At 40.6% G+C, this 27,320-nt stretch overlaps 1 protein-coding gene across 2 annotated transcripts in view; it reads left to right on the top strand.

Annotated features, from left to right (window-relative positions):
* Window positions 1-9,140: 9,140 nt before the first annotated feature.
* Window positions 9,141-27,320, top strand: part of LOC126236569 (alkyldihydroxyacetonephosphate synthase) — a 275,988-nt gene continuing 257,808 nt past the window's right edge. For both annotated transcript variants that reach the window (XM_049945978.1, XM_049945979.1), the window contains exons 1-2: window positions 9,141-9,409; window positions 9,956-10,042. In XM_049945978.1, the coding sequence (XP_049801935.1) occupies window positions 9,222-9,409; window positions 9,956-10,042 (275 nt within the window). In that variant the 5' untranslated portion in view covers window positions 9,141-9,221. The remainder of the gene's footprint in view (window positions 9,410-9,955; window positions 10,043-27,320) is intronic.

Here is a 27,320-nt window from a genome sequence, read left to right on the forward strand (position 1 = left end):
TGCTCCCCAAATAGCAAAACTCCTTTACTACTTTAAGTGTCTCATTTCCTAATCTAATACCCTCAACATCACCCTACTTAATTCGACTACATTCCATTATCCTCGTTTTGCTTTTGTTGATGTTCATCTTATATCCTCCCTTCAAGACACCATCCATTCCGTTCAACTGCTCTTCCAAGTCCTTTGCTGTCTCTGACAGAATTACAATGTCATCGGCGAACCTCAAAGTTTTTACTTCTTCTCCATGAATTTTAATACCTGCTCCGAATTTTTCTTTTGTTTCCTTTAATGCTTGCTCAATATACAGATTGAATAACATTGGGGAGAGGCTACAACCCTATCTTACTCCCTTCCCAACCACTGCTTCCCTTTCATGTCTCTCGACTCTTATAACTGCCATCTGGTTTCTGTACAAATTGTAAATAGCCTTTCACTCACTGTATTTTACCCCTGCCACCTTTAGAATTTGAAAGAGAGTATTCCAGTCAACATTGTCAAAAGCTTTCTCTAAGTCTACAAATGCTAGAAACGTAGGTTTGCCTTTCCTTAATCTTTCTTCTAAGATAAGTCGTAAGGTTAGTATTGCCTCACGTGTTCCAGTATTTCTACGGAATCCTAACTGATCTTCCCCGAGGCCAGCTTCTACTGGTTTTTCCATTCGTCTGTAAAGAATTCGTGTTAGTATTTTGCAGCTGTGGCTTATTAAACTGATTGTCCGGGATTTTTCACATCCGTCAACACCTGCTTTCTTTGGGATTGGAATTATTATATTCTTCTTGAAGTCTGAGGGTATTTCACCTGTTTCATACATCTTGCTCACCAGATGGTAGAGTTTTGTCATGACTGGCTCTCCCAAGGCCGTCAGTAGTTCCAATGGAATGTTGTCTACTCCGGGGGCCTTGTTTCGACTCAGGTCTTTCAGTGCTCTGTCAAACTCTTCACGCAGTATCGTATCTCCCATTTCATCTTCATCTACATCCTCTTCCATTTCCATAATATTGTCCTCAAGTACATCGCCCTTGTATAGACCCTCTATATACTCCTTCCACCTTTCTGCTTTCCCTTCTTTGCTTAGAACTGGGTTTCCATCTGAGCTCTTGATGTTCATACAAGTGGTTCTCTTATCTCCAAAGGTCTCTTTAATTTTCCTGTAGGCAGTATCTATCTTACCCCTAGTGAGATAAGCCTCTACATCCTTACATTTGTCCTCTAGCCATCCCTGCTTAGCCATTTTGCACTTTCTGTCGATCTCATTTTTGAGACGTTTGTATTCCTTTTTGCCTGCTTCATTTACTGCATTTTTATATTTTCTCCTTTCATCAATTAAATTCAATATTTCTTCTGTTACCCAAGGATTTCTACTAGCCCTCGTCTTTTTACCTATTTGATCATCTGCTGCCTTCACTACTTCATCCCTCAAAGCTACCCATTCCTCTTCTACTGTATTTCTTTCCCCCATTCCTGTCAATTGTTCCCTTATGCTCTCCCTGAAACTCTGTACAACCTCTCGTTCTTTCAGTTTATCCAGGTCCCATCTCCTTAAATTCCCACCTTTTTGCAGTTTCTTCAGTTTTAATCTACAGGTCATAACCAATAGATTATGGTCAGAGTCCACATCTGCCCCTGGAAATGTCTTACATTTAAAACCTGGTTCCTAAATGTCTGTCTTACCATTATACGTATAATCTATCTGATACCTTTTAGTATCTCCAGGCTTCTTCCATGTATACAACTTTCTATGATGATTCTTAAACCAAGTGTTAGCTATGATTAAGTTGTGCTCTGTGCAAAATTCTACCAGGAGGCTTCCTCTTTCATTTCTTAGCCCCAATCCATATTCACCTACTACGTTTCCTTCTCTCCCTTTTCCTACACTCGAATTCCAGTCACCCATGACTATTAAATTTTCGTCTCCCTTCACTATCTGAATAATTTCTTTTATTTCATCATACATTTCTTCAATTTCTTCGTCATCTGCAGAGCTAGTTGGCATATAAACTTGTACTACTGTAGTAGGTGTGGGCTTCGTATCTATCTTGGCCACAATAATGCGTTCACTATGCTGTTTGTAGTAGCTTACCCGCATTCCTATTTTCCTATTCATTACTAAACATACTCCTGCATTACCCCTATTTGACTTTGTGTTAATAACCCTGTAGTCACCTGACCAGAAGTCTTGTTCCTCCTGCCACCGAACTTCACTAATTCCCACTATATCTAACTTTAACCTATCCATTTCCCTTTTCAAATTTTCTAACCTACCTGCCCGATTAAGGGAGCTGACATTCCATGCTCCGATCCGTAGAACGCCAGTTTTCTTTCACCTGATAACGACATCCTCTTGAGTAGTCCCCCCCCCCCCCCGGAGATCCAAATGGGGGACTATTTTACCTCCGGAATATTTTACCCAAGAGGACGCCATCATCATTTAATCATACAGGAAAGCTGCATGCCCTCGGAAAAAATTACGGCCGTAGTTTCCCCTTGCTTTCAGCTGTTCGCAGTACCAGCACAGCAAGGCCGTTTTGGTTATTGTTACAAGGCCAGATCAGTCAATCATCCAGACTGTTGCCCTTGCAACTACTGAAAAGGCTGCTGCCCCTCTACAGGAACCACACATTTGTCTGGCCTCAAGAGCCAGCTTTAGGTAATGACTCTAGGAATCTACCACAACCCCCTAAGTATCACGCCCATACGGATCATGAAGCCAGTATTATATTAATTATATGATAACTGCAGACATTTAAACAATCATTCCTCCTGCAGTCCAAACCCGAATGAAATGGGAAGAAACCCTAGTAATTAGTACAGTGGGATGTACCTTCTGTCATGCACTTCACAGTGGTTTCCAGAGTATAGATGTAGATGTAGTTGCATATGTGAATTGCTTTTCTTCAAGCAACAATTTGATTCAGGACATCCTCTGAATTCCATCTCTTACTTTGACAAAAAATGAACTACATCAGTTAAGCATTTCATCGTATCTCTATTCTCTTCTACTCAACCAACCTGCAATCAATTAGGCTCTTCTTGTATGTATTTTCATTGATTGTGAAGAGCAAATAATTCTGAGGTTGGCTGTCCGTTTTAATGACTAATGAACCTTAGCCATTTCTAAGTAACCGACACTATTCCCAAAGGATTTATCATTTATAAACAAATGAGATGACCAACAATACATATTGCATATTAGGTCCTGTTATCAGCCACACATTGCTGTTGTAAAGTAGCATATTAAAATGCGAGAGTTCCTGTGAGCTGTGATGCATAATTCAGAAGAAAGTCCATCTTGTATTTCATTCCTCTTGTCTAGGAAACTATGAGTGACAATTTTGTGCAGCAGAATCTCAAAGACTGCACAGTAATACCACCACTGTGCTGCTTGGGTTTCCATTTTCTCTGCACTCAGCTCTGCGATATGCACTGACTCCAGCTGCTTCCCTTCGTGCCAACTGCAGTATGCACAAACCATGTTTATTTTAAACTGTTAAGGCTGTTTATGCCATGCACCTAACGTAAAACTAAATACCACACATGTAATTAGTCATTTAACTTAAGCACAAGCACGTTTTCTGTAGAAGCCAAAAGGAAAATATAACGTTAATTCTTTATAATATCACAGCAAGGCCTTTAGACACCCAAGTACAGGTCAGGGTGTCAGGGGGCAGCAGGAAATCACGCATCCTGGAGCTCCAACGTCCACTTGTGCAGCTAACTCGAAAAACATTGGTCCACACTTGGACTGTAAAGCATAGTGAGCACAAAGTTACAAAAGTTGCTGAAAATGACGAGAAATTGGCAGCTCTAATGAAAAAATATTGCATACTATTTTATTTGCCAAGCCAAATAAGAAACAGCTTTAAACTGCAATGTTCCCATTGGCTTCACTGTTGTTTCCAGTTTATGCTGGGGAAGCAATGCTTACCATTCATCCATTGAATACACATTGGTGTATGTATTGGGCAGCCTGTCTCATTAGGCTTTATGTTTTGGGATATTACTCTATTAAAATTAATAACAAAACATAATTAAATTAAACTATATATTTCCAGAGGCTGTTTCGAGTCTCAGTCATCTGTGACATAACCATGCAGACTGCAGTTTGTACCAAGGCATTTTCTGTGAACTGTATTGGAGTTTGAGCTGTGATCACTACGTTTTTGTCATCACAAACGGTGTTTTTTCAATGCACTTTGGAAAATCATTAATAGAAATAAGAAAATGGAATGGGTCTAATACATTTTCCTGTGGGACGCCTACATTAATATATTTTGTGTCTGATAGCTGTCTTACTAGAAATCATTTTGAAGTATGTGAGATCTCAACTCACTGACCCACTTTTCTAGATCTGACCAACTATTTCTTAGCCTCATCTCTTATAACTAGTAACTCTAATTTATGTAATAAAATTCTGTGCTCACTAGTGTAGACTGCCTTTGATAAGTACAAGAAAATTTCATTCACGTGATCATCTTTTCCCAGTGCCTCAAGAATGACTTTTAAAAACCGTGCAATAGCAGATTCTGTACTCCTTCTACGCCTGAAACCTTGTTATTCATTACAAAGAACATTAAATTTATTTAAGTACTTCACGAATCTATTTTTCTTTAGTTTTTCAGTAATTCTAGAAAGATGGACAGTAAAGAGATTGGTCTGTAGTTTTCTATATTTTTCTCTTCACCATTTATAAGTGTTGGTATTGTTTTTGCTCACTTTAGGTATTCAAGAAAACTGCCAGATCTGAATCACATTCATGCTTTATGTTTAGTTGTATATATACAGACTGAAGTGACGAATGACAGTTTGCACCAAGGTTGGGATGCGTACCAGGGTCTCCTGCTCACTAGGCAGGTACTCTAACCACTATGCCATCCTGGCACAGTGGCTTTGCACTGCTGCATTGACTACCCTGACTACCCTAACATGGCTCCCTCCTCAGTCCAAACTCTCGTTCATGCCTCAGTCCAGTTGTTATTCCCCCGAATCTCGAACAGCATTATAAAGGCTCTCCAACTGTATTGGAATAGCACTTCAGTATCGAATGAAATGGGGAGATCCTGCCTGTAACACAGACAAATGTGCTTTTAATCAAATGAAACTGTATGGTTCCTCAGACTCTTTCAGGTCTCAAACGTCTAAGAGATTTATACATATTTATCCTTCACATAAGACTGGATGTACCATCTCAGGATAAATCCAGGGCTAGCTAATGGAAGATTGGGCTAACCACAGGTTAATTTGGAGTGCCCATTGTATGTCGCCATTTATTTCCTCGTTTAGGTATTCCCAGAACAGCGTTCATGTCCAGTTAAGTTCGGCCTTGTCAACTGACATACGGCTCATAGAGTGGTGTGCTGACCACTTGCCCCTCCATATCAGCATCCAATGACGCCTGTGGGCTGAAGATAACATGGCGGGTGGTCACTACCATTGGGCCTTCATGGACTGTTCGGGCGGAGTTTAGTTTTTTCCAGTTAGCAATAACTGAACAGCACTCTGGGTACTTTCTCGTACGTCATTTCATATTTACTTAGTTGCCTTCTGCAGAAATAGCGTGTCAAACGTGAGGGATAAGCGTTCCAGACTGCAATACTTTTCATTTGAGGATACTTTAAGTCTGGTAGATACTGTAAATGAGTTCAAAAGTGTAGTAGAAAACACGAAATTTGCTGTTCAATCAATGATAATTATTAGTGCAAAATATTTAACTGAATTTCTATGATACTTGTATGTATAACAATCTATCTTGAAATTAGTTAAATGATCAGGTATTTTTATTTGACCAGTAAGACATCTTTCTAGATTTGTGAATAAAGTATGGGAAAAATATGCAACAGTTTCCATTCACAAATATCTTCACACAGATCGACAGAGCAGCTATAACAGATGTATGACTTTTTTAACACATAGGTATAATGCTCAGAAAAGGTAGCAGATGCTGCAGATTGGTGGCGCCCTGTATGTAAAATACGTGTTCCAAATTGTGTACATCGAAGTACACGATTTGATAAAGTTGTCAACAGCAGCATTCCACAGTCAGTTTGATTTAGATACAAACACGATAGTATTCCAAGAAATGTATCTGTATGGAAGATGGTGAATTGTAAGTAGGCGTTAAATTCAGAAACATCTGTGAAATGAGGTCTGCTTTGTGAAGCAGCTGGTCTTTTTAGTCTTTCTGACAGATTGTGATGACACAAATATTATGGAGATTGATTTGACTGTAAATTCTGAAAGATATTACAGATAGCTTGCTTTTGTATTTTTCTCTTAGAATGATTAATTCATTACAACAGCAATGGTATTCTACAGAAAATACCCTTGCAGAATTATTGAACACTACTTGTTCAACAACTTTTGCAGTTCATGGGCATATACACTGAAGCGCCAAATAAAGTGGTGTAGGCATGTGTATTCAAATACAGATACGTAAACAGGCAGAATACGGCGTTGTGCTCGGCATCACCTATATAAGGCAACAAGTGTCTGGTGCAGTTGTTAGATCGGTTACTGCTGCTACAATGACAGGTTATCAAGATTTAAGTGAGTTTGAATGTGATGTTATAGTCAGCCCACAAGCGAGTCGTCATCTCCAAAGTGGAGATGAAGTGGGCATTTTCCCGTATGAGCATTTCACAAGTGCACCTTGAGTATCAGGGATCCAGTAAAACAGTAAAGCTTCACTGCGGCCGGAAAAAGATCCTGCAAGAACGGGACCAAGGACGACTGAAGAGAATCGTTTAATGTGCCAGAAGTGCAACCCTTTCGTAAATTGCTGCAAATTTCAGTGCTGGGCCATCAACAAGTGCCAGTGAGCGAACCGTTCGACAAAACGTAATCAATATGGGCTTTCAGAGCCGTATGCCCACTGGTGTATCCTTGATGACTGTATGACATAAAGCTTTACGCCTCACCTGGGTCCCTCAACACCGACATTGGACTGTCAATGACTGGAAACATGTTACCTGATTGGACGACTCTCGTTTCGAATTGTATCAAGTGGATGGATGTGTATGGCTATGGAGACAACTTCATGAATCCATGGACTCTGCATGTCAGTGGGGGACTGTTGAAGCTGGTGGGGCCGCGCGGAGTGGCTGCACGGTTTGAGGTGCCGTTTCACAGACTGCGTGGCCCCTCCCGACAGAGGTTCGAGTCTCCCTTTGGCATGGGTGTGTGTATTGTTCAAAGCATAACTTAGTTTAAGTAGCGTGTAAATTTAGGGACTGATGACCTCAGTAGTTTTGTCCCTGAGGAATTCACACACATTCGAACATTGAAGCTGGCGGAAGCTCTGTAATGGTGTGGGGCATGTACAGTTGGAGCGATATTGGACTCGTCATATGTCTAGCTATGGCTCTGACAGATGACACGTATGTAAGCATCCTGTCTGATCATCTGCGCCATTGATGTCCATTGTGGATTGCGACGTACTTGGCCAATCCCAGCAGTACAGTGCGACACCCCACACGTCTAGAACTGCTAAAGAGAGGCTCCAGGAATACTCTCCTGAGTTTAAACACTTCCGCTGGCCACCAAACTCCCCAGACATGAACATTATTGAACATTTCTGGGATGCCTTGCAATGTGCTGATCAGAAGAGATCTCCAGCCCCTCGTACTCTTACGGATTTATGGACAGCCCTGCAGCATTCATGGTGTCAGTTCCCTCCATCATTACTTCAGATATCATTCAAGTCCATCCCATGTTGTTTGCGGCACTTCTGCTTGCTTGCAGGGTACCGTCACGATATTAGGCATGATATTTGTCTCTTCACTGTATAAATCCAGTTTCTGTGATGTGATGATTATTAATTATATTGAGGGTATAGATGAAGATTAAGATGCCAACTTTTTCAACGAGCAACCATTGTCTTTTTTATAATCCTTGAGTAAAAAAATGTACCTATAGCAAATGTCAAACTGGAAGAAATGTTTGAGGAACAGTATTTCATACATAATTTTGGCTTGTAGAATCATGATTAGCAGCTATATGGAATCTGGAAGGAATAATGATACCTCCTGTTCTCAAACATGAAAGCATTAGCAGTGTTCCAGGTGGTGCTGCTTCAAAAGTAGCTTGACAAGAGCCTGAGTAGGGAGGGAGAACTGAATTTGTTTAAAAAATCCTTATACATTTGTTTATTTATTTTCATTTAACTGTATCAGAAAACTGAAATAATTTAAAAAAACTCTTTCTTGTCCTTTTGTCCAGTGCCGTACACATCCTTTTAAAAATCCTACTGGCTGTCCCCTGCCAACACCAATGCAGTCTCAATGGACAGAAAGAAATCAACAAAGGAAAAAATATTTGAGTGTCTGTTGCACCTGGTCAAGAGAGTCATTTTTGAAAGAAAGAAAAGGATGACATGAGGCAATTGAAGAAAAATTTAAAAACATAACTTGCCAGTCACACCTTCCATTCAATGATTATGTAGATTCAATAACTGAAGATTCTTGTTAGCTGAATGACACGTACCTATGTTCTTATAAAACAAACAAAGCAATTACTTTATGATAGATATAGATGTGGTTATGTGGATGACACTAATAACTGAGAAATACAACAGCTATCTGCTATAGCTCTTTTTTTTTAAAAAAAGTTTGACGTTCTTGTTAATTTTACTGTGTTAAACCTAGCTTGGGTAAGCACAAATAAGTTACATGTTTATAGGAATATTGCTAGGTGGTGGACAGTTTTGTTGCTCTGAAGGATTTTTTAAAAGATGGAAAGTTGTTGTTCCAATGAAAATAAGACTGAACAATATTTTCTGCTACAGATGTGGCTGAGTGAACTCGGAACATTAGTGTACTATTAAACTTTGTAACATTAAAAATTAATTAATATAATTTCAGTAACAACACCATTTTATATGTAGTGTGTGATTTTCTTTAGAGTGATATGAAGTATAGGCCTACTTTGTATTCGTAATTGCTGATATTCGTTTTAAGACCGTGGACCAAGTCAAAATTCTCTGCTTAACATTTTTAATTTTTGTAGACTTTACTCGATGAATTTCGACTGATATATCGATTTCGGTTACTCCGGAGTATTATCGATAGCTTGGCGTATTCGATCGGGGCCACAATTACATTTAAGATCGATCTTTTTCAATAACGTAAACTCAGTTGCATGCTGTGCATCACTCCGCGTGGAACGGTAGGAACGGACCAGGGAATTCAGTTGTCTTATTGCTTTACACAAGAGCTGTGATCGGCAAAATGTTCTCAAACGGAAGTAAGGATGACAGCCAACGCGTGAACGCAACGCCGCTTGCGACACAACCTCCAAAAGAGAAAGAGGCGGGAAGCGACAAATGTTTAATGAGTGATCGGCGTGAAGTGGGCGTAACTTTGAGAAACACTAAACCAAAACCAAAAAAAGTTAGGAGTGCTATTCCAAAGCACAGGTAATTGCAATCATATTTTCCTTGTCTGTTTATACCCTTAAGTGAGGAGCGCATTGCTGCACAAGGCAAGGCGTAGTACACTGTGAATATTTTTCCGGCAGCCAGCGCGAATCCCAATCCTGAAGATATTTTATTACATCATTTATGGTTATTCACATTCAGTTGTAGACTATCCCTCATTTCTACTGAGGTAGTTTTCTAGTAACAAGCAACGATACACATTGAGTTGTCTAATCGGCTTTAGCCAACTTCATGTAACCAGAAAAATCTCGTTACGGGCAAAAGGAAATTGCCTTATGGCAGTTTACACAGATAACTACACATTAAACTAATAAATAATTTTGTAAGCTTAATGTGATTGCTTCACGGTAAAACAAGGAGGTATAGGAGAAAGGAGTGGGCTTTTCGATTGTGTGCATACGCCATGAGTGTACATTTACCTGAATAAGTTTTATTTACTGTGCTTAATATTATACAGCTGTTATGTATGTGATACTTTTATTAAAATTTCTTGTGTTTATATGGGAAAATATCTGTTGTTTACAGACAAGAGTTGTTAAAGTGGAATGGTTGGGGTTACAAGGACTCTCAGTTTGTAGTTAAAGATGGGATAATCCATTTCACAGGAAGCCGGTGAGTTTACATTTCATTTTTTTATACTTGAATGCGTTTTCAAAACCAAGTGACTCATTAAAAAATAGACTTATTGTTATTTTAGAAGCCTTCGCGAATGTTAAACTTTTGCTACTGATGTTTCATACCAAACTGACGGTTTTATATTCGGGGTACTCATTTGTTAGTGATATTGCGTGTCATCAGAGAAGAGCTAAAATTTCCTTGTATTCTGGATTGTGAGATCATAATTTTTTACATAGCATTTTGCTGTCAACATCCGCTAAAATCATTAAATTAGCTATCAGTCAGTATTGGGAAACCCAGTGTAATTAATCCGTGCCCGATTCAGATGATATAAAACTAGTGTAGCACGAAAATTTTGAAATTTTTCTGTTAATATTAATTAAAAATCTATGTCTGTTGGTTCTTCAGTCTCTCATTTGGCGTTTATTGTTAATTTTTGGTAGTTTGAATGTCTCTAATGCCAGTTATGTTTCGAAGTACTGTTATGTTCCTCCTATTCGCCCTCATCTATCATTTGAATTTAAAATTTTGTATGTGGTAATAGAATATGTATAAAATATTTAGACTTTCTCACTACAGGGTGGTCTTGATCACTGTGGATCTTAATATTTTGATGTCTTTTTTTTAACAGTAAGCAGAGTACATTTAGTTTCAATACATGCCAAAATTAAAGTGTCTTATGTAAGTATGGCATCAAACAGCAAAAGAAAAACTGAGGTCACTACATAATTCGTAAGCACACAAACATTGGGAAAAAGTTACATAATTTATGAATATTTACTCTGCAGTGTGGTGTGCACTGATTCCATTCTGGAAACAATCCTCTGGCTGTAACTAGGCCATTTCTCTGGAATATGATCTTTTTCCAGTAGTGCTACTCCTGAAGGGTATATGGGTAGGAGAGAGGTATAATCTGCAAGGAAACTTCACATTAGAATGATCACTGGGGCAGTGTTTATACTGAAGAGGAGGGTGCCTTACTTAATTAGGAGATGAATACTGAGGATGTAAGATGAAGCAAAAGTGTGGCTGTATCGGACTGGTGAGGGGCAATGAAGTGAGTGGCTGTTGTATGGACAATTAGAATAAAACTGAAAAATGTTATGTGATGAAAGCCGTTCACTAATTTAGATTTTGTTTTAGTTGAGGAAGAAGCTGATGCTCTGGAAGAAAAATGGAGTAGTTTAAATAAATGCTGGAAGTAATAGGTGGAGAGGAAAATCTGTCTGTCCCAAATTTATACACATACAAAAGATACACAGAAGTTACATGTAACATAAGAGATTCAAGCTTCAGGCCACTAATATCAAGTAGTGGGAACCAAGTGAGATGTGAAATAAAGAAACCATACACTAAAACATAAGTAAGTTCCTATCACTGATATGTGTTACAGAACTGGCAGCACAAATTGTAGATGCTGTAAGAGTAATTCAGATTCCTGTGGTTGTGCTGCTAATTATTGTTATTATTATTATTATTTTATTTTGTGTGAATACAGTGGACTGACAGTTCAGCCACTTTGTATCCATATGTTGTTACTGGTGGTTTTTTGTGGACACACAAATGTTAAATACTGGAATTAAACTGCTGCTGGGACACCATATAAATGGTTGCTACCTCCCTTCTGATAACATAATTTACATTGATAGGATAGTGAGTGAAACCAGATGATTGAATTAGCCTACTTACGTCTTTATTGATCAACAGATGGGATATTGTGCAAAGAATACTAAAGTGTCAGACAAATGTTTTATGATTGTATGGGTACTCGGAAGAAAATTAATGATGTGACAAGAATTTTGCAGCATTGATCTCACATAATGAGCAGAATAAGAAAGTTGTAAAAATTACTTAATCCAGAATGCAGAGTGTTAGGACTGCTTAGTACTACTGAGCTTGAGTGGAGCTGAGGCTGTTGAAGTGAGCTATATAAACTTGTTGTGCGTTGTGCTTGAATTTCATAGATTTTCCAGTGTATGGTAGAAAAGTAATGCATTCATAAGACTCATAAGGTAGTTAATGAGAGAATCTAGAACAGTAAATTCTATTTGGTGCAAACAGCTAGACTGAAGAGGAGACAAAATTGCAATATGGAATGAATACCAGTTAAAACAGAGTTCCTTTAATCAGAGCTAGTTCACTACAGTTATTTGCACCAGCCATGCACCATGAACAAACATCAGCAATGTTTGGAAGAATAGTGAGAACCCTGTGGCAAGGTGAAGTGTGTTTGAGTAATGCAGATAGTAATGAAGGACAGTTATTTGGTTTTTAGTCTCCATCTGAAACGAAATTTTAAATTGCCATGTCTAAGAAACACAGTGCTAGCAATTTGACAGAGTTCTGTGAGTATCACTTTTATTATTTGGTGTTCAACAGATGCTTTTTTTCTGTTTTAAATTGTGAAGCTGTCACTTACCTTACTGCTCTCTCAGGTGGTGGTGGTTTTTTTTTAAATCATTGGTATAAGTTGTCCAGTTTGCAAAAAGTAGCATTATGGGGCATCACTTTCTTTCATTACACAGTGATCAGTGAGGATGAATGAAGAATGGGATACAATCTGTAGGCTTTAGCCAGTGATGTCATAAGTTACCACAATGATGTCTTGCACAGGTTTAACAGCAGAAGAATGCTGAGAAACAAGGGATGCAGGCCAGAGAAAATGGATGGTAGACATGTCTCACATACATCCACACTACAAATATAATGTTAAGTGTATCACTTCTTTGAGTCCTAGTATCCCATTCTCCAGTCGACTTATATAGCTCAACTGAAGAACTGGCAGAAAGGAAAGGAAAAAAAAGGGAAAGAAGTAACGCTTGCCTGACATAAGAGTTGTATCCCAAACTTCATCTGATCTGTATGGGTTAACTGCAGTACAGGATACAAACGTAACATATATTGACTTTTTTACCTTCGCTAACACTACATCCTATTCTTTGGTTGACCTATGTATGTCAACTGACGTGCGGGATACAAATTTTACAGGTGTTGCTTTTTTTGTCTCCACTACAACTAGCATCTTATTCTTCAACTCGTGCTGGTACTAGTGAAGGCGAAAAGTCAACTGAAGAATAGGATACTAAAGTTAGCGAAGATGTAAAAGATGACATACATAACACTGAAATGCATGCAATTTTTTTTTGTCATTGATACTAATAGTATCAATTGAAGATTGTCATAGTAGTACTACTGAGCGCGAAAAAAGAAAAAAAAACTATGATAGCAAAATTTGTATCCTGTACTTCAATTGTCAGCTGAAGAATAGAATACTAGTGCTAGCATAGGCGTAAAATTTGACACTTGTACCCATACCTAAGTTGACCTATATAGGTGAACTGAAGAATACAATACTAGTGCTAGTGAAGGGAAAAAAAAATCCATCCTGTACTTCAGTTGACCTATGTAGGTCGTAGTTCATCTGAGTCAAAGGATGGCAGTGTTATGTATATCATGTTTTTTGTCTTTTTCTAGGACTAGTATCCTGTTCTTCAGTTGACATATATATGTCCAAGTACAGGATACAATTTTTTTTGTACGTCCGCTTTTTCGTTTCTGATAGTACTAGTATAGACTGAAAAATATCATAGTAATACTAGTGCTAGCAAAGGCGAAAAAAAGCAACAGCTGTAAAATTTATATTCCGTACTGCAGTTGGTGACCCCTATTTCATGTCTTCCATATTGATAGGAGTAGATAAATCCACACCTACAAACAAAGATCAAAAAGTAAAAATTGTCCAGAATGAAAAACAATTCTTCCAAAATATCTCAAACTTACCAAGAATGAAAATAAGTATTGAAATTGAAATGAACAAATGATCTAAATTAATACAAGTGACAAAAATCGGACACAATGTCTAGCCCTGTATTTTAAAAACTCATTCATTTATTTTAACTTACAATGGTGGTGCCTTGCCACAGAAAATAACCAATTTATTATCTATGGCTCAAAAATAAAGACATTAATATCTATGAGTACATTATGACATCTTTGGTCAAAGTCGACAGGTTGTATCCCATTCTTCAGTTGACCCAATCAATGCATGCCAATTATACTGCACAGAATTTACCCGGTAAGTTGTGCAATATGGCCTCACTTGTTTTGCGAGTCAGAACATTACCTACATTTTTCAGGATACGTTTCAGTCATCAGTTCCAAATAAATTTTATTATCTGCACCAGTTTTGACAAATTAATTTGTCATCTTCAGAAGCTTACAACATTAGGGATGTTATGAAAATATATTGCAGAAACTTGCTTGGTTCAGCAGATAATGTGTTTTATTTGCAACTGGTCACTGAAATTCATCCCGAAAAAATAATACTACAGTTGCTGAAAATTACAGCCATGAATAAAATGTTATCTATTGTAAAAAAAACGTGTTCATTGCAGTTGAATTAATTTCAAAGCCATCAAATAAATCCAGTTGTCGGGCATGTAATCAATGAAAAAGCAATGATGTGAAATTTTATCAGTGAAGCAAGACAAAGAAAAACTGAACTCCAGTTTAATAAATGTTTTCTGACTAATAAAAATTGTGCCAAACCTGGACTTGAAAATATCTCTTTTCTGCTTTTCATGAGCTAACAAGGTATCACCTTAACCAAGATACTGTCTGGATGACAGTGAATGCTTAAGTTGGACTTTGAGGCATGCTCAGATTTTATAATAATTCATGCAGCTGTATAAAACATTCTTGGACTTCTTGCCACATCAGTTCAGATGCTCATAATGAAGATGATGATGAAAATCACCAAAAGCTCGAGGTTTTGTGCTAGACTGATGTGGCAAGAAGTCAGAGTATGTTTTATCCAACAGTGCCGTTGCAAAAGACTTCGTTCTCAGTTAAGGCAGCTGCTTGCAAAAAACTGGAAATTTTTGTTCATGTCCCAGTTTGGAATAAATGTTCATTAGTCATGACAAGTCATCTGATGATCCTTTGTAACTGCATACATTAAGGAGTAAAAATGTTCCCCCCCGTCATCCAGTGACGTGGAGACTGGGTGTGGAGAATGGTGAGAGGGCAGGACACAGGTTCACTGTGTCCTTTGTTGGTGTGGTGTGCGCACTGTGGTTTCGATCAGTATCACAATTCCTAGAAATCTGGGGCTACCAAGTTAGATAAGGAAGGATGCACTCGACTAAGCAGAGTGTCTTTCCTCTGGGATGTTTTTAAATTAATCATTTCAGTCCTGAAGCAGTTCATTGACTGAGAATCTCCTTACTTTCAGCTGAGTTTCCACTTGTGTTAGCAAGATGGACCAGGGTATGTGAGAACAATCAAGATTTTGAAGCCTACTGCAGCTAAATTATTTTCGGCAAACATGGTTGGGTGTAGTCATATAGAAAGGGATTTGATCTTGGACTGATAGTTTTAAAGCACTTTGAAACTTGAGGTAGACATCATACCATTTAATATTTCTGTGATTATCTTTTTGGGAGACGGGCATTATATGTTTCAGTATGTTCTAAACTCTGAAGACACCCACCTCAATTCTGTTGTTGCATGACTGGTATTTCTGAAATGTGGTAGGTACAATTTTCAAACACCCACTCTGTCATTTAGCAAGTTGGTTGGAACACCAGAGCACCAAATGCTTGTAGCCAAGCTATTCACATACTCAGTCATTTCCTCATCTCTAAGTGAGATCTTCCTCACTTGATTGTTTTGTTACAGAATTGTATGAGTACCAGATGGGAACAGGCTCCCTTGGTGTAACATATTCCAGTCTTTCTCCACCACTAGTTACCTTATCGAGCAACATGCTCCTAATTGACCAGTGAAGGAGGTTGGCCTGAATGGGGAACATCCTAGAGGTTGATGTTACATCTCTGAAACTCTTTGAATCATTTTAGAATGGTATAGTGATGTGGCCAATCTTCTCCAAGCTTTTGAGACGTTTCCCCCAAGCACTGATCCACTGCTAGACACCCTGTGTTTTTTATCTTGATACCACGTGATCAGGAGGTACATCAAAAGTAATGTAAGGAGCACGATCTCCCAGCCGCAGTGCTTATGGTTGAGGGTCTACACACAAATGGAATCAGATGGCGACTTGCAAAATTTCCCTTTAGTTTTGTACTGAATAATATCACAACATGCATTCTGGTTAAACATGCTGGACAAATGACAAGCTTACAGTGTTCACGGTGATGGGAAAATGTTAATGATATGGATTGGGGCAATTTTTTCAGTAACTACGTATTTAGAGTCTTCAAGAAGATGGAAGAGAAATCTTTGTTCAATCCTGCGTCTACATCTACGTGATTACTCTGCTATTCACAATAAAGTGCCTGGCAGGTGTTTCAGAACCACCTTCAAGCTGTCTCTCTACCGTTCCACTCTCGAACGGCACGCGGGAGAAACGAGCACTTCATTTTATCTGTGCGATCCCTGATTTCTCTTATTTTGTAGTGATGATCATTTCTTCCTATGTAGGTGGGTGCCAACAGAATGATTTCGCAATTGGAGGAGAAAACTGGTGATTGAAATTTTATGAGAAGATCCCGTCGCAACGAAAAACGCCTTTGGTTTAATGATTGCCATTCCAATTCATGTATCATGTCTGTGGCACTATCTCCCCTATTTCGCGATAATACAGAACGAGATGCCCTTCTTTGTACTCTATTCGATGTCATCTGTCAGTACCATCTGATGCGGACCCCAAACCGCACAGCAATACTTGGAATAGGGACAAGCATGATGTGAGCAGTCTCTTCAGTAGACCTGTTGCACCTTCTAAGTGTTCTGCCAATGAATCTCAGTCTTTGGTGGGCTCTACCCACAACATTATCTATGTGATCGTTCCAATTTAGGGTGTTTTTAATTGTAATCCTTAAGTATTTAGTTGAATTTACAGCCTTCAGATTTGAGTGACTTACCGCGTAATCGAAATTTAACGGATTTCTTTTAGTACTCATGTGAATAACATCACACTTTTCTTTATTCAGGATCAACTGCCACTTTTCGCACCATACAGATATCTCATCTAAATCAATTTGCAATTCGTTTTGGTCATCTGATGACTTTACAAGACGGTAAATGACAGCATCATCTGCAAACAATCTAAGACAGCTACTGAGATTGTCTCCTATGTCGTTAATATAGATCCGGAACAACAGAGCCTATAACACCTCCTTGGGGAACGACGGATATTACTTCTGTTTTACTAGATGACTTTCCGTCTATTACTACGAACTGTGACCTTTCTGACAGGAAATCACGATTATTTCATGAGTATAAAGAGCTAGTTGTATCATATTACCAGAATCTTCCGTCGGTTCTTGGTAGAACATCATTATAATAATAAATGAAAAGCACCAGTTTCACAGGAACGATATTTTCCGAAACCGTGTTGACTGTGTGTCAATAAATCGTTTTCTTCGAGGTACTTCATAATGTTCGAATACAGTATATGTTCCAAAACCCTACTGCAAATCGACGTTATTGATACAGGCCTGTAATTCAGCGGATTACTCCTACTTCCCTTTTTGGGTATTGGTGTGACTTGAGCAATTTTCCAGTGTTTAAGTACGGATCTTTCTGTGAGCGAGTGGTTATATATAACTGCTAAACATGGAGCTATTTTATGAGCATACTCTGAGAGGAACCTGACTGGTATACAAGCTGGACCGGAAGCCTTGCTTTTATTAAGTGATGTAAGCTGCTTCGTTACTCCGATGATATTTGTTTCTATGTTTCTCATCTTGGCAGTTGTTCTTGATTGGAATTCAGAAATATTTACTTCGTAATCGTTGGTGAAGGAGTTTCGGAAAACTGTGTTTAATAGCACTGCTTTAGTGGCACTGTCATTAGTGATTTCACTGTTGTTATCTCGCAGTGAAAGTATTGATTGCGTCTTGCCACTGGAGTGCTTTATGTATGACCAGAATCTCTTTGGGTTTTCTGCCAGATTTCCAGACAGTAGTTCGTTGTGGAAATTATTAAAAGCATCTCGCATTGAAGTACGCGCCATATTTCGAACTTTCGTTAAACTTTGCCAATTTCGGGGATTTTGCATTCTTTTAAATTTGGCACGCGTTTTTTCGTTGCTTCTGCAACAGAGATCTGACCCGTTTCGTGTACCTTGGGGGATCAGTACCACCACTTATTAATTTATGTGGTATATATCTCTCAGCTGCTGTCGATACTATCTCTCTGAAAACATTCCACAACTTTTCTATACTTACATGATCAGATTGGAAGGAGTGAAGACTCTCTCTTAAAAAGGCGTTAAGAGCGTTTTTATCGGCTTTTTTAAATAGATGTACTCTATATATTCTTTTTGATGGTTCTAGGTGTTACGGTATTCAGCCTAGCAGCAACTGCCTTGTGGTCGCTAATCCCTGTATTTGTCACAATACTCACTATTTGTCCAGGATTATTTGTTGCTAAAACATAAAGTATGCTTTCGCAACCATTTACTCTTCGGTGGGCTCATGAACTAATTGTTCGAAATAATTTTCTGAGAAAGCATTCAGTGCAATTTTGGATGACGTTTTATGCCTGCCGCTGGCTTTAAACGTATAATTTTTCCAGCGTATCAAGGGTAGATTATAGTCTCCACCGACTATAATTATATAAGCGGGGTACTTACTTGAAACTAGACTCAAGTTCTCTTTGAACTGTTCAGAAACTATATCTTCTTAGTCGGGGGGTCGGTAAAACGATCCAATTTATAGTTTAGTCCGATTGTCAGGTATAACCTCTACCCATACTATTTCACACGAACTGTCTACTTCAGTTTCGTTACAAAGCAAACTACCTCTGACAGCAATAAATACTCCACCACCAACTGTATTTAATCTATCCTTTCTGAACACTATTAGATCGTTTGAAAAAATGTCGGCTGAACTTATCTCCAGCTTTAGCCAGTTCTGTGTACCTACAACTATTTGAGCTTCAGTGCTTTCTATTAGGGCTTGGAGCTCTGGTTCTTTCCCAACACAGCTACGACAATTTACAACTACAATACCAATCGTTTCGAGAACTACCTTACTGTGTTTTACTTGCCCACTTTTAGACGGATGTTGGTTCTGTGGTTCCCTGAAACCTTCTAACCTAAAATACCGCCCAGTCCCTTCCACACAGCCCCCGCTACCCGTGTAGCCACCTCCTGTGTGTAGTGGACTCCTGACCTACTAAGCGGAAACCGGAAACCCACCACCGGATGGCGCAAGTCAAGGAATGTGCAGCCTACACAGTCACAGAACCGCCTGAGCCTCTGGTTCAGACCCTCCACTCGGCTCTGCACCAAAGGACCACAGTCGGTTCTATCGACGATGCTGCAGATGGTGAGTTCTGTCTTAATCTCGGAATCAAGACTGGCAGTCTTTACCATTTCTGCTAGCTGCCCGAAACCAGACAGAATCTGCTCTGATCCAAAGCGACACACGTCATTGGTACCAAGATGAGCCACCACCTGCAGTTTGCTGCACCCTGTACTCTTCATGGCGTCTGGAAGCACCCTTACCACATCCGGAATGACTCCCCCTGTAATGCACACAGAGTGCACACTGGCTTCCTTCCCCTCCTTCGCAGCTATGTTTCTAAGGGGCCCCATTACATACCTAACATTGGAGCTCCCAACTACCAGTAAACCCACCCTCTGTGAATCCCCAGACCTTGTGGGCCGAGAAGCTTCCTCTGGAACAGGGTGGACGACTGCATCTGGCTCAGAGACATCGTCAGCCACAGTTAATGCCCGAAACCTGTTCGTCAAATGGATCGGGGAGGCCCTACGACCTGCCCGTCGGAAAGTTTTTCACTGCCTGTCAGACTTTGGAATGATCTCCCACTCGACCATGGCTGAGGGGTCAACCCCAGTGCAGACAGTACCCGGGGTTGCCACAGCAGTGGACCAATCGGAGGATATGTGGGACGTGCTCGACATCCTTCGCATCCCTGAGTTCGATCCCCTACAGTGACGCCCCTTGGCAGCAGCCTCAAGCTGTGTGACAGAAGCCAAAGCAGCCTGGAGCTGTGAGCGAAGGGTCACCAACTCAGCTTGAACCTGTACACAACAATCACAGTTCCTATCCATTACTGCATTCGCTCCTATTTGAAGCTCGTGAAAATATGTAACAAGCGAACGGTGTACTCGCCTTATTAGTAGCAGGAACTAGCGGTGCTGCTCTCGCTGACGATCTAACCAACACTAACTCAAAGCAAGACGATTTCAGCAAAAAGGTATGGTCCATAATGTCTACCAATGTTTCTATCCTGTTGTTTATCAGATTTATCGCTAGAGGATGTGGCATACAATCACAGGACTAATGACTCGGTAGTACACTCCTGGAAATGGAAAAAAGAACACATTGACACCGGTGTGTCAGACCCACCATACTTGCTCCGGACACTGCGAGAGGGCTGTACAAGCAATGATCACACGCACGGCACAGCGGACACACCAGGAACCGCGGTGTTGGCCGTCGAATGGCGCTAGCTGCGCAGCATTTGTGCACCGCCGCCGTCGGTGTCAGCCAGTTTGCCGTGGCATACGGAGCTCCATCGCAGTCTTTAACACTGGTAGCATGCCGCGACAGCGTGGACGTGAACCGTATGTGCAGTTGACGGACTTTGAGCGAGGGCGTATAGTGGGCATGCGGGAGGCCGGGTGGACGTACCGCCGAATTGCTCAACACGTGGGGCGTGAGGTCTCCACAGTACATCGATGTTGTCGCCAGTGGTCGGCGGAAGGTGCACGTGCCCGTCGACCTGGGACCGGACCGCAGCGACGCACGGATGCACGCCAAGACCGTAGGATCCTACGCAGTGCCGTAGGGGACCGCACCGCCACTTCCCAGCAAATTAGGGACACTGTTGCTCCTGGGGTATCGGCGAGGATCATTCGCAACCGTCTCCATGAAGCTGGGCTACGGTCCCGCACACCGTTAGGCCGTCTTCCGCTCACGCCCCAACATCGTGCAGCCCGCCTCCAGTGGTGTCGCGACAGGCGTGAATGGAGGGACGAATGGAGACGTGTCGTCTTCAGCGATGAGAGTCGCTTCTGCCTTGGTGCCAATGATGGTCGTATGCGTGTTTGGCGCCGTGCAGGTGAGCGCCACAATCAGGACTGCATACGACCGAGGCACACAGGGCCAATACCCGGCATCATGGTGTGGGGAGCGATCTCCTACACTGGCCGTACACCACTGGTGATCGTCGAGGGGACACTGAATAGTGCACGGTACATCCAAACCGTCATCGAACCCATCGTTCTACCATTCCTAGACCGGCAAGGGAACTTGCTGTTCCAACTGGACAATGCACGTCCGCATGTATCCCGTGCCACCCAACGTGCTCTAGAAGGTGTAAGTCAACTACCCTGGCCAGCAAGATCTCCGGATCTGTCCCCCATTGAGCATGTTTGGGACTGGATGAAGCGTCGTCTCACGCGGTCTGCACGTCCAGCACGAACGCTGGTCCAACTGAGGCGCCAGGTGGAAATGGCATGGCAAGCCGTTCCACAGGACTACATCCAGCATCTCTACGATCGTCTCCATGGGAGAATAGCAGCCTGCATTGCTGCGAAAGGTGGATATACACTGTACTAGTGCCGACATTGTGCATGCTCTGTTGCCTGTGTCTATGTGCCTGTGGTTCTGTCAGTGTGATCATGTGATGTATCTGACCCCAGGAATGTGTCAATAAAGTTTCCCCTTCCTGGGACAATGAATTCACGGTGTTCTTATTTCAATTTCCAGGAGTGTATATCCCAGCAGTCATATCAGTTAACTTGCTTGTATTTTGGCATAGCAGGACCAAATATAACGCGGCTTCAATTCAGTGTATTAAGTATACGTATTACAGCTTGCAGTACCGTCACGCATGAAGATGCTGAACCGATAATGTGTTAGCGCTGATAGTAAAAGGTAATAGTCGCTACTTGTCATATGTAGTAAATCCTATGTGTGTTTTCTGGTGGTATGTTTCTCTGCCAGCATTTTTCTCTTAACGAGCCCCTTATTTATTCTCCAGCCGAAGCCATCATAGGCAGGGAGTGGAGAGTTCACAACAGAAGGAACACTATCAATAATTGCCCACTGGTGTGGTATACTCAGACTATTAATGCAATTTATGACATTAAAGAACGGTTGTGGGTTTCCAGAACGATGACGTCGGTGCTTCACGTAATGCTTGGAACTTGCGGTACGTGTATACCTCTGTTAATCCTTCTGTCTACAAACGTACTTCGCAAGCCACCGTACGTTGCATGACGGGAGTGTACCTAGTATTACTGCTAGTCGCTCCCTTTCATGTTCTTCTCGCAAACGGAGCTCTGATTAGTCTTGTGATCCCAGTCCTTACGCGAGAAGTATGTTGGTTGCAATAGGATCGTTCTGCAGTCTGTCGCTAATGCCGCGATTTTATTCGTTCTTAATAATTTTTTCTACAGGGATTCGCAGTTCAGTTCGCGGAGCATTTAACTCGAGTGATGCACGAACATAACTGTAACAAACCTAGCAGTACTCTTCTGAATTTTGTCGATGTCTTCGTTTCATCCGTCCTGATGGGGATACAAAACACCTGAGCAATACTCAAGAATATGCCGCACAGGTGTTCTGTACCCCAACTCCTTCACAGATGAGATATTCTTTTCTAGCATTTTCCGAATAGACCTAAATTCACAGCTTGCCTAATCTTACAAGTGACGTTACCTGCTCGTTCTGTTTCAATGTTTCTTTGCTCCGTTACGCCTAGACATTTAATCGACGTGACTGTATCAAGCAGTTCACCACTAATACTATACTAGAACGTTACACGATTGTTTTTCCTTGTCATCTGCATTACCATACTTTTTTCATATTTAGAGCAAGCAGCCACTGTTCACAGCAAATAGAAATTCTGCTGAAGCCACGCAACGATGACGCTTCCCGCACACGACGTCATTAGCAAACAGTCGCACATTGCTCCTAACCATATACGTCAGATCGTTAAATCATTTTGAACGTTGAGAGGATTTAGCGTTTCGAAGAATTTCTAACTTTTTTTTTTTTCAACTTGTTTGTGCGTTCGCTTTCCGACGCCTCTTGTTAAAAACACTCATAGAAGGATGATATTCATTTGGGTAAACTTTGGTCTGGAGAATGCTTATTATTTTTGTAGATAACCACAAGCAGGAGAGTAATTACAGTTTTAAGAAATAAGTTTCAACAGCTACGGTAATACTACTGTTATCGCCGATACCAAGTGACGGGAGGGAATGTTCCATGCACTGGAAATATTCTGGTGCTGAACTGAGTCAGTAAGATAAATATGTTTCTCAGGAGTGGCGCACCTCGTAAGAGATACGGGAAAATACTTGATAACATGGAAGCATGTTGGTCATCTTTATTTTTATAAAAATGTCCAAGTTCAGTCTGTAGATAGCTTTTCTTTATTTTCAAATCGCCGGTTTTGGCACATCTTGAAATCTGCATGGAAAAAAAAATTGAGTAACAGTTGATTCAAGACTCAAGTTACAAAGCTTCAGATTTTTTTTTTGCGCACCTTCGTTGATGCCACAGCATGTATCCTATAAACGGATAGCTGCATTTAGTCTAATTGTTCTATACATTTCTCTTTTTCCCCATTCGATTCAGTACCAACTCATTAGTTATTCGATCTACCCAAATATTCACTTCTTGTCTGGACTGTGTATCATCCACGTTTCACCGCCGTAGAAGGCTGTGTATACCTCAGACAAATGACGTACGTTTATTCAAAAGAGACTTCTTAGCGCTTAACTTTTTTCGATGTTAACAAAGCCCTTTTTTTCTCAAATGATTTTCTTCCTGTTACGAGTCAGACCTGTACATCGTACCTAGTTCGACCGTCACAGGGAAGTCCAAGATGACGAATTGACAATGAATGATCTGTGCGACTGCCTTCTGAGAGTGCAAGAGCAAGTCAGTTCAGCAATGATGCCATACAAGTTGAAGTGTGTTACTGCATCTTAAATGGTATTGAAGTTCTAGAATGAAGCTTTCACTCTAAGCGGAGTGTGTGCAGTTTTGAAACTTTCTGGCACTTACATCCGTATACTGAACTACGAATCGAAGTCAGGTCTTTACCTTTCATGGACACTGCTCTTACTGTCTAAGCTGTGCAGGCATGGCTGGCGACTCCTCTTCAAAGCTTCAGTTCTGCTAGTAATTCTCCGACTTTACAAACTTCAGTCGATCATAGCAATAACAGTAAAATGATAGGTTCTGGGTCGGAGCCCGGTAGGTGGTTCTAATCTTCAAGGAAGTTTCCCTAAATGTCTTAGTAGTTCTAGCGCGGAAGGTGTCAGCTAATGATTCACAGACAGTGGCATACGATTCGAGAGGTAACATTACTATTTTTATCTTCTTGGTTCAATCTCCCATTGTAGTTTTCGTTTAAAGTTCACTTTCAGTTTCCAACATAACATTCGGTCGCCTTGAATAACTTTAATCGCCCATTTTTTTAAATGGAGTTTGAAGCCATGTAAAGTATTATGAACGCCTCCTTTAAAGTGAAACCTATTCATTTTCATTCAAGTTAAACATTGCTTTGTCTTCTTTATGCTGAGGGTGTAGGTGCCTCGTCAGCAACGTATCTCTTGGAATGTCGTCAATACACCACGTCTGCCGCAACTGAAATTCTTCAATATGATGTCCAGTTACTTGTGACACGAGAGCCCGCTGCCCTTTCAAAAGAAACATTCCGACGTTTGCCTCAAGCGATTTAGGGAGACCACAGAAAACCTAAAGCAGGATGGCCGGACGCGGGTTTGAACTGTCGTCCTCCCGAATGCGAGTCCTGTTGATAATGTTACACGTAATTACATATTGTGGTTAAATCGAGAACAAATGCTGCAGTATTTCTAAACTCAAAAGTCTATGGACATTTGACAAAGAATTAATTTATAAATGCTGAGAATCGCGTTTGTATAAGGAAAAAGCTTTTTCGAACTTCATGTCACACTCTACATTTTGGAATCGTGGAATACGTGTTGCACCTGTGATTCCTTACCCACTTCACCCTCATCTCATCGCTGGCAGCAGTCGCCGTAACCTATCCGGGGACCTATCACATCATCTCTTGTGGGCTGGAATTCTAATTACTGATGTTTGCAAGAACTGTGTGTGTGCTGACTTTGCGAGTATTACTAACAAACTTTGATCTGTGTACTTCCATGTTTTAGATGCGCAGTATTTAAGGTGGAAATAAATTTAGATCTTACATGCAAACCAGACCCTGTTCAATCCAGATCAGTATCTGGGCACAGTGATGGTAAATTAATTTGCAATACCAGGACGGGTAGAGAATAACGACATTTTACGTTCTGTACGTGTACAGTAGAGTATGGACAATACATGATTAAATTTGTAGGTAATTTGGGGGTATACAGGGTGCGAAATTTCGTACACAGATCAGCCACCTGTGGCATCAACAGCGGCTCTGACCCAGATGGGCATCAGAGTCGAAATGAGTTTTGATGACAGATAAGGTACCCAATTCCATGCTCCTTAATCTCTGTGCAGGGCTTTGCGAATCGTAATGGCTAGCTAGTGTCGTCGTCCAGTCTCGGCTGCTCATGCCCACATGTTTGCAGTGTGCGACAATCAGGAGAATGTGCTGGCTTGGCCACAGTCAAACATCCTCTGTGTGAAGGTAGGCAGGACAGTACGGACGACAAGTGGTCTTTCGTCATTCTGTTAAAAAATGACGTCACAGAGACCTGGAAGATAAGGCGCAGTCACAGGCCTTAACCTGGTGGCTTGCTGTCCAAATTACCGGATATGCGAGCTAGATACGATAATTTTTTCTACCCGTATCATTATCATAGAGGAGCTGGGCCCATATGGAGATAAGTGCAATCTGGCAACGGTCTTTTTCCTTGCCGTATCCATACAGGTGTAAGTAAAGAAACAGAGACTACTGCATAATAGGTGTAAAAGCATAGGGCTACGTATAGATGATAATAGAGCAGTGCCTCAAACCTTCAATAACTAACGTAGCAGAATATTGTCAAATGATCTTTCACTAAACCCAGAGAAATTCTGGTCTTCTGTCAGTGGCACCAAAGTTAGTGTCTGGTCCCTAACGAATGAGACAGGAATTGAAATTGAGGGTAGCAAAGCAGAAGCTGAAATGTTTGACTCAATATTCAAATGGTCCTTTATAAAGGAAAACCCAGGAGAACTGCCCAAATTTAATCCTCTTACCACTGAATAGACGAATGAAATAAATACTAGTGTCAGTGGCGTTGAGAAACACCTGAAATTGTTAAAATTAAACAAAACTCCAGTGTCTGATGGAATCCCTGTCAGATTTTATATTGAATTTGCGACTGAGTTAGCTCCTGCGCTAACTATAATCTATCGTAGATTCCTGGAACAAAAATCAGTGCCCAGTTGTTGGAAGAAGGCACAGCTCACACCCGTTTACAAAATAACGTAGTTGAAGTGATCCACAAACTTACCGTCTAATATCATTGACATCAGTTTCTTGTAGAATCTTAGAACATGTTCTGAGCTCAAATATAATATGTATCTTGAACAGGATGATCACGTCCATGCCAACCAGCATAGATTCCGAAAACATAGATCATGTGAAACCCAACTCGCACTTTTCTCACATAACATACATGTTATCATGGATTGAGAGTCATCGTCTTTGGATGTGTCTCGGGGAAGTGTGTTGGGACCCTTGCCGTTCATGTTGTATATTAATTACCTGCGGACAATATTAATAGATTGCAGATGATGCAGTTATCTGTAATGAAGGACTATCTGAAAGAAACTGCATAAATGTTCAGTCAGATCTTGATAAGATTTTAAAGTAGTGCAAAGATAGACAACTTGCTTTAAATCGTCAGAAATGTAAAGTTGTGCATTTCAGAAAATGATCATTTGGAATCGGCAAGTTCATACAAGTACCTGGGTGTAACACTTCGTAGGGATATGAAGTGGAATGGTCACATAGGCTCCATCGTGGGTAAAGCAGGTGGTAGACTTTATTTTATTGGCAGAATGCTGGGGAACTGCAATCAGTTTACAAAGGAGATTGCTTACAAATCACTCGTACGATCTATTCTAGACTATTGGTCAAGTGTGTGGGACCCGTACCAAGTAGGTTTAACAGGAGATATTGTACGTATACAGAGGACGACAGAATGAGTGGTAACAGGTTTGCTTGTCCCGTGGGAGACACGCTGAAGAAAGTGAACTGGCAGAATCTTGAAGATTAGCGTCAACTAACCCGAGAAAGACTACCAACCAAGCTTCAAGAACCGGCCTTAAATGACAGCTCTAGGAAT

This window comes from Schistocerca nitens, chromosome 2 (genome assembly GCF_023898315.1).
Source record: "Schistocerca nitens isolate TAMUIC-IGC-003100 chromosome 2, iqSchNite1.1, whole genome shotgun sequence".
NCBI classification, from domain to species: domain Eukaryota; kingdom Metazoa; phylum Arthropoda; class Insecta; order Orthoptera; family Acrididae; genus Schistocerca; species Schistocerca nitens.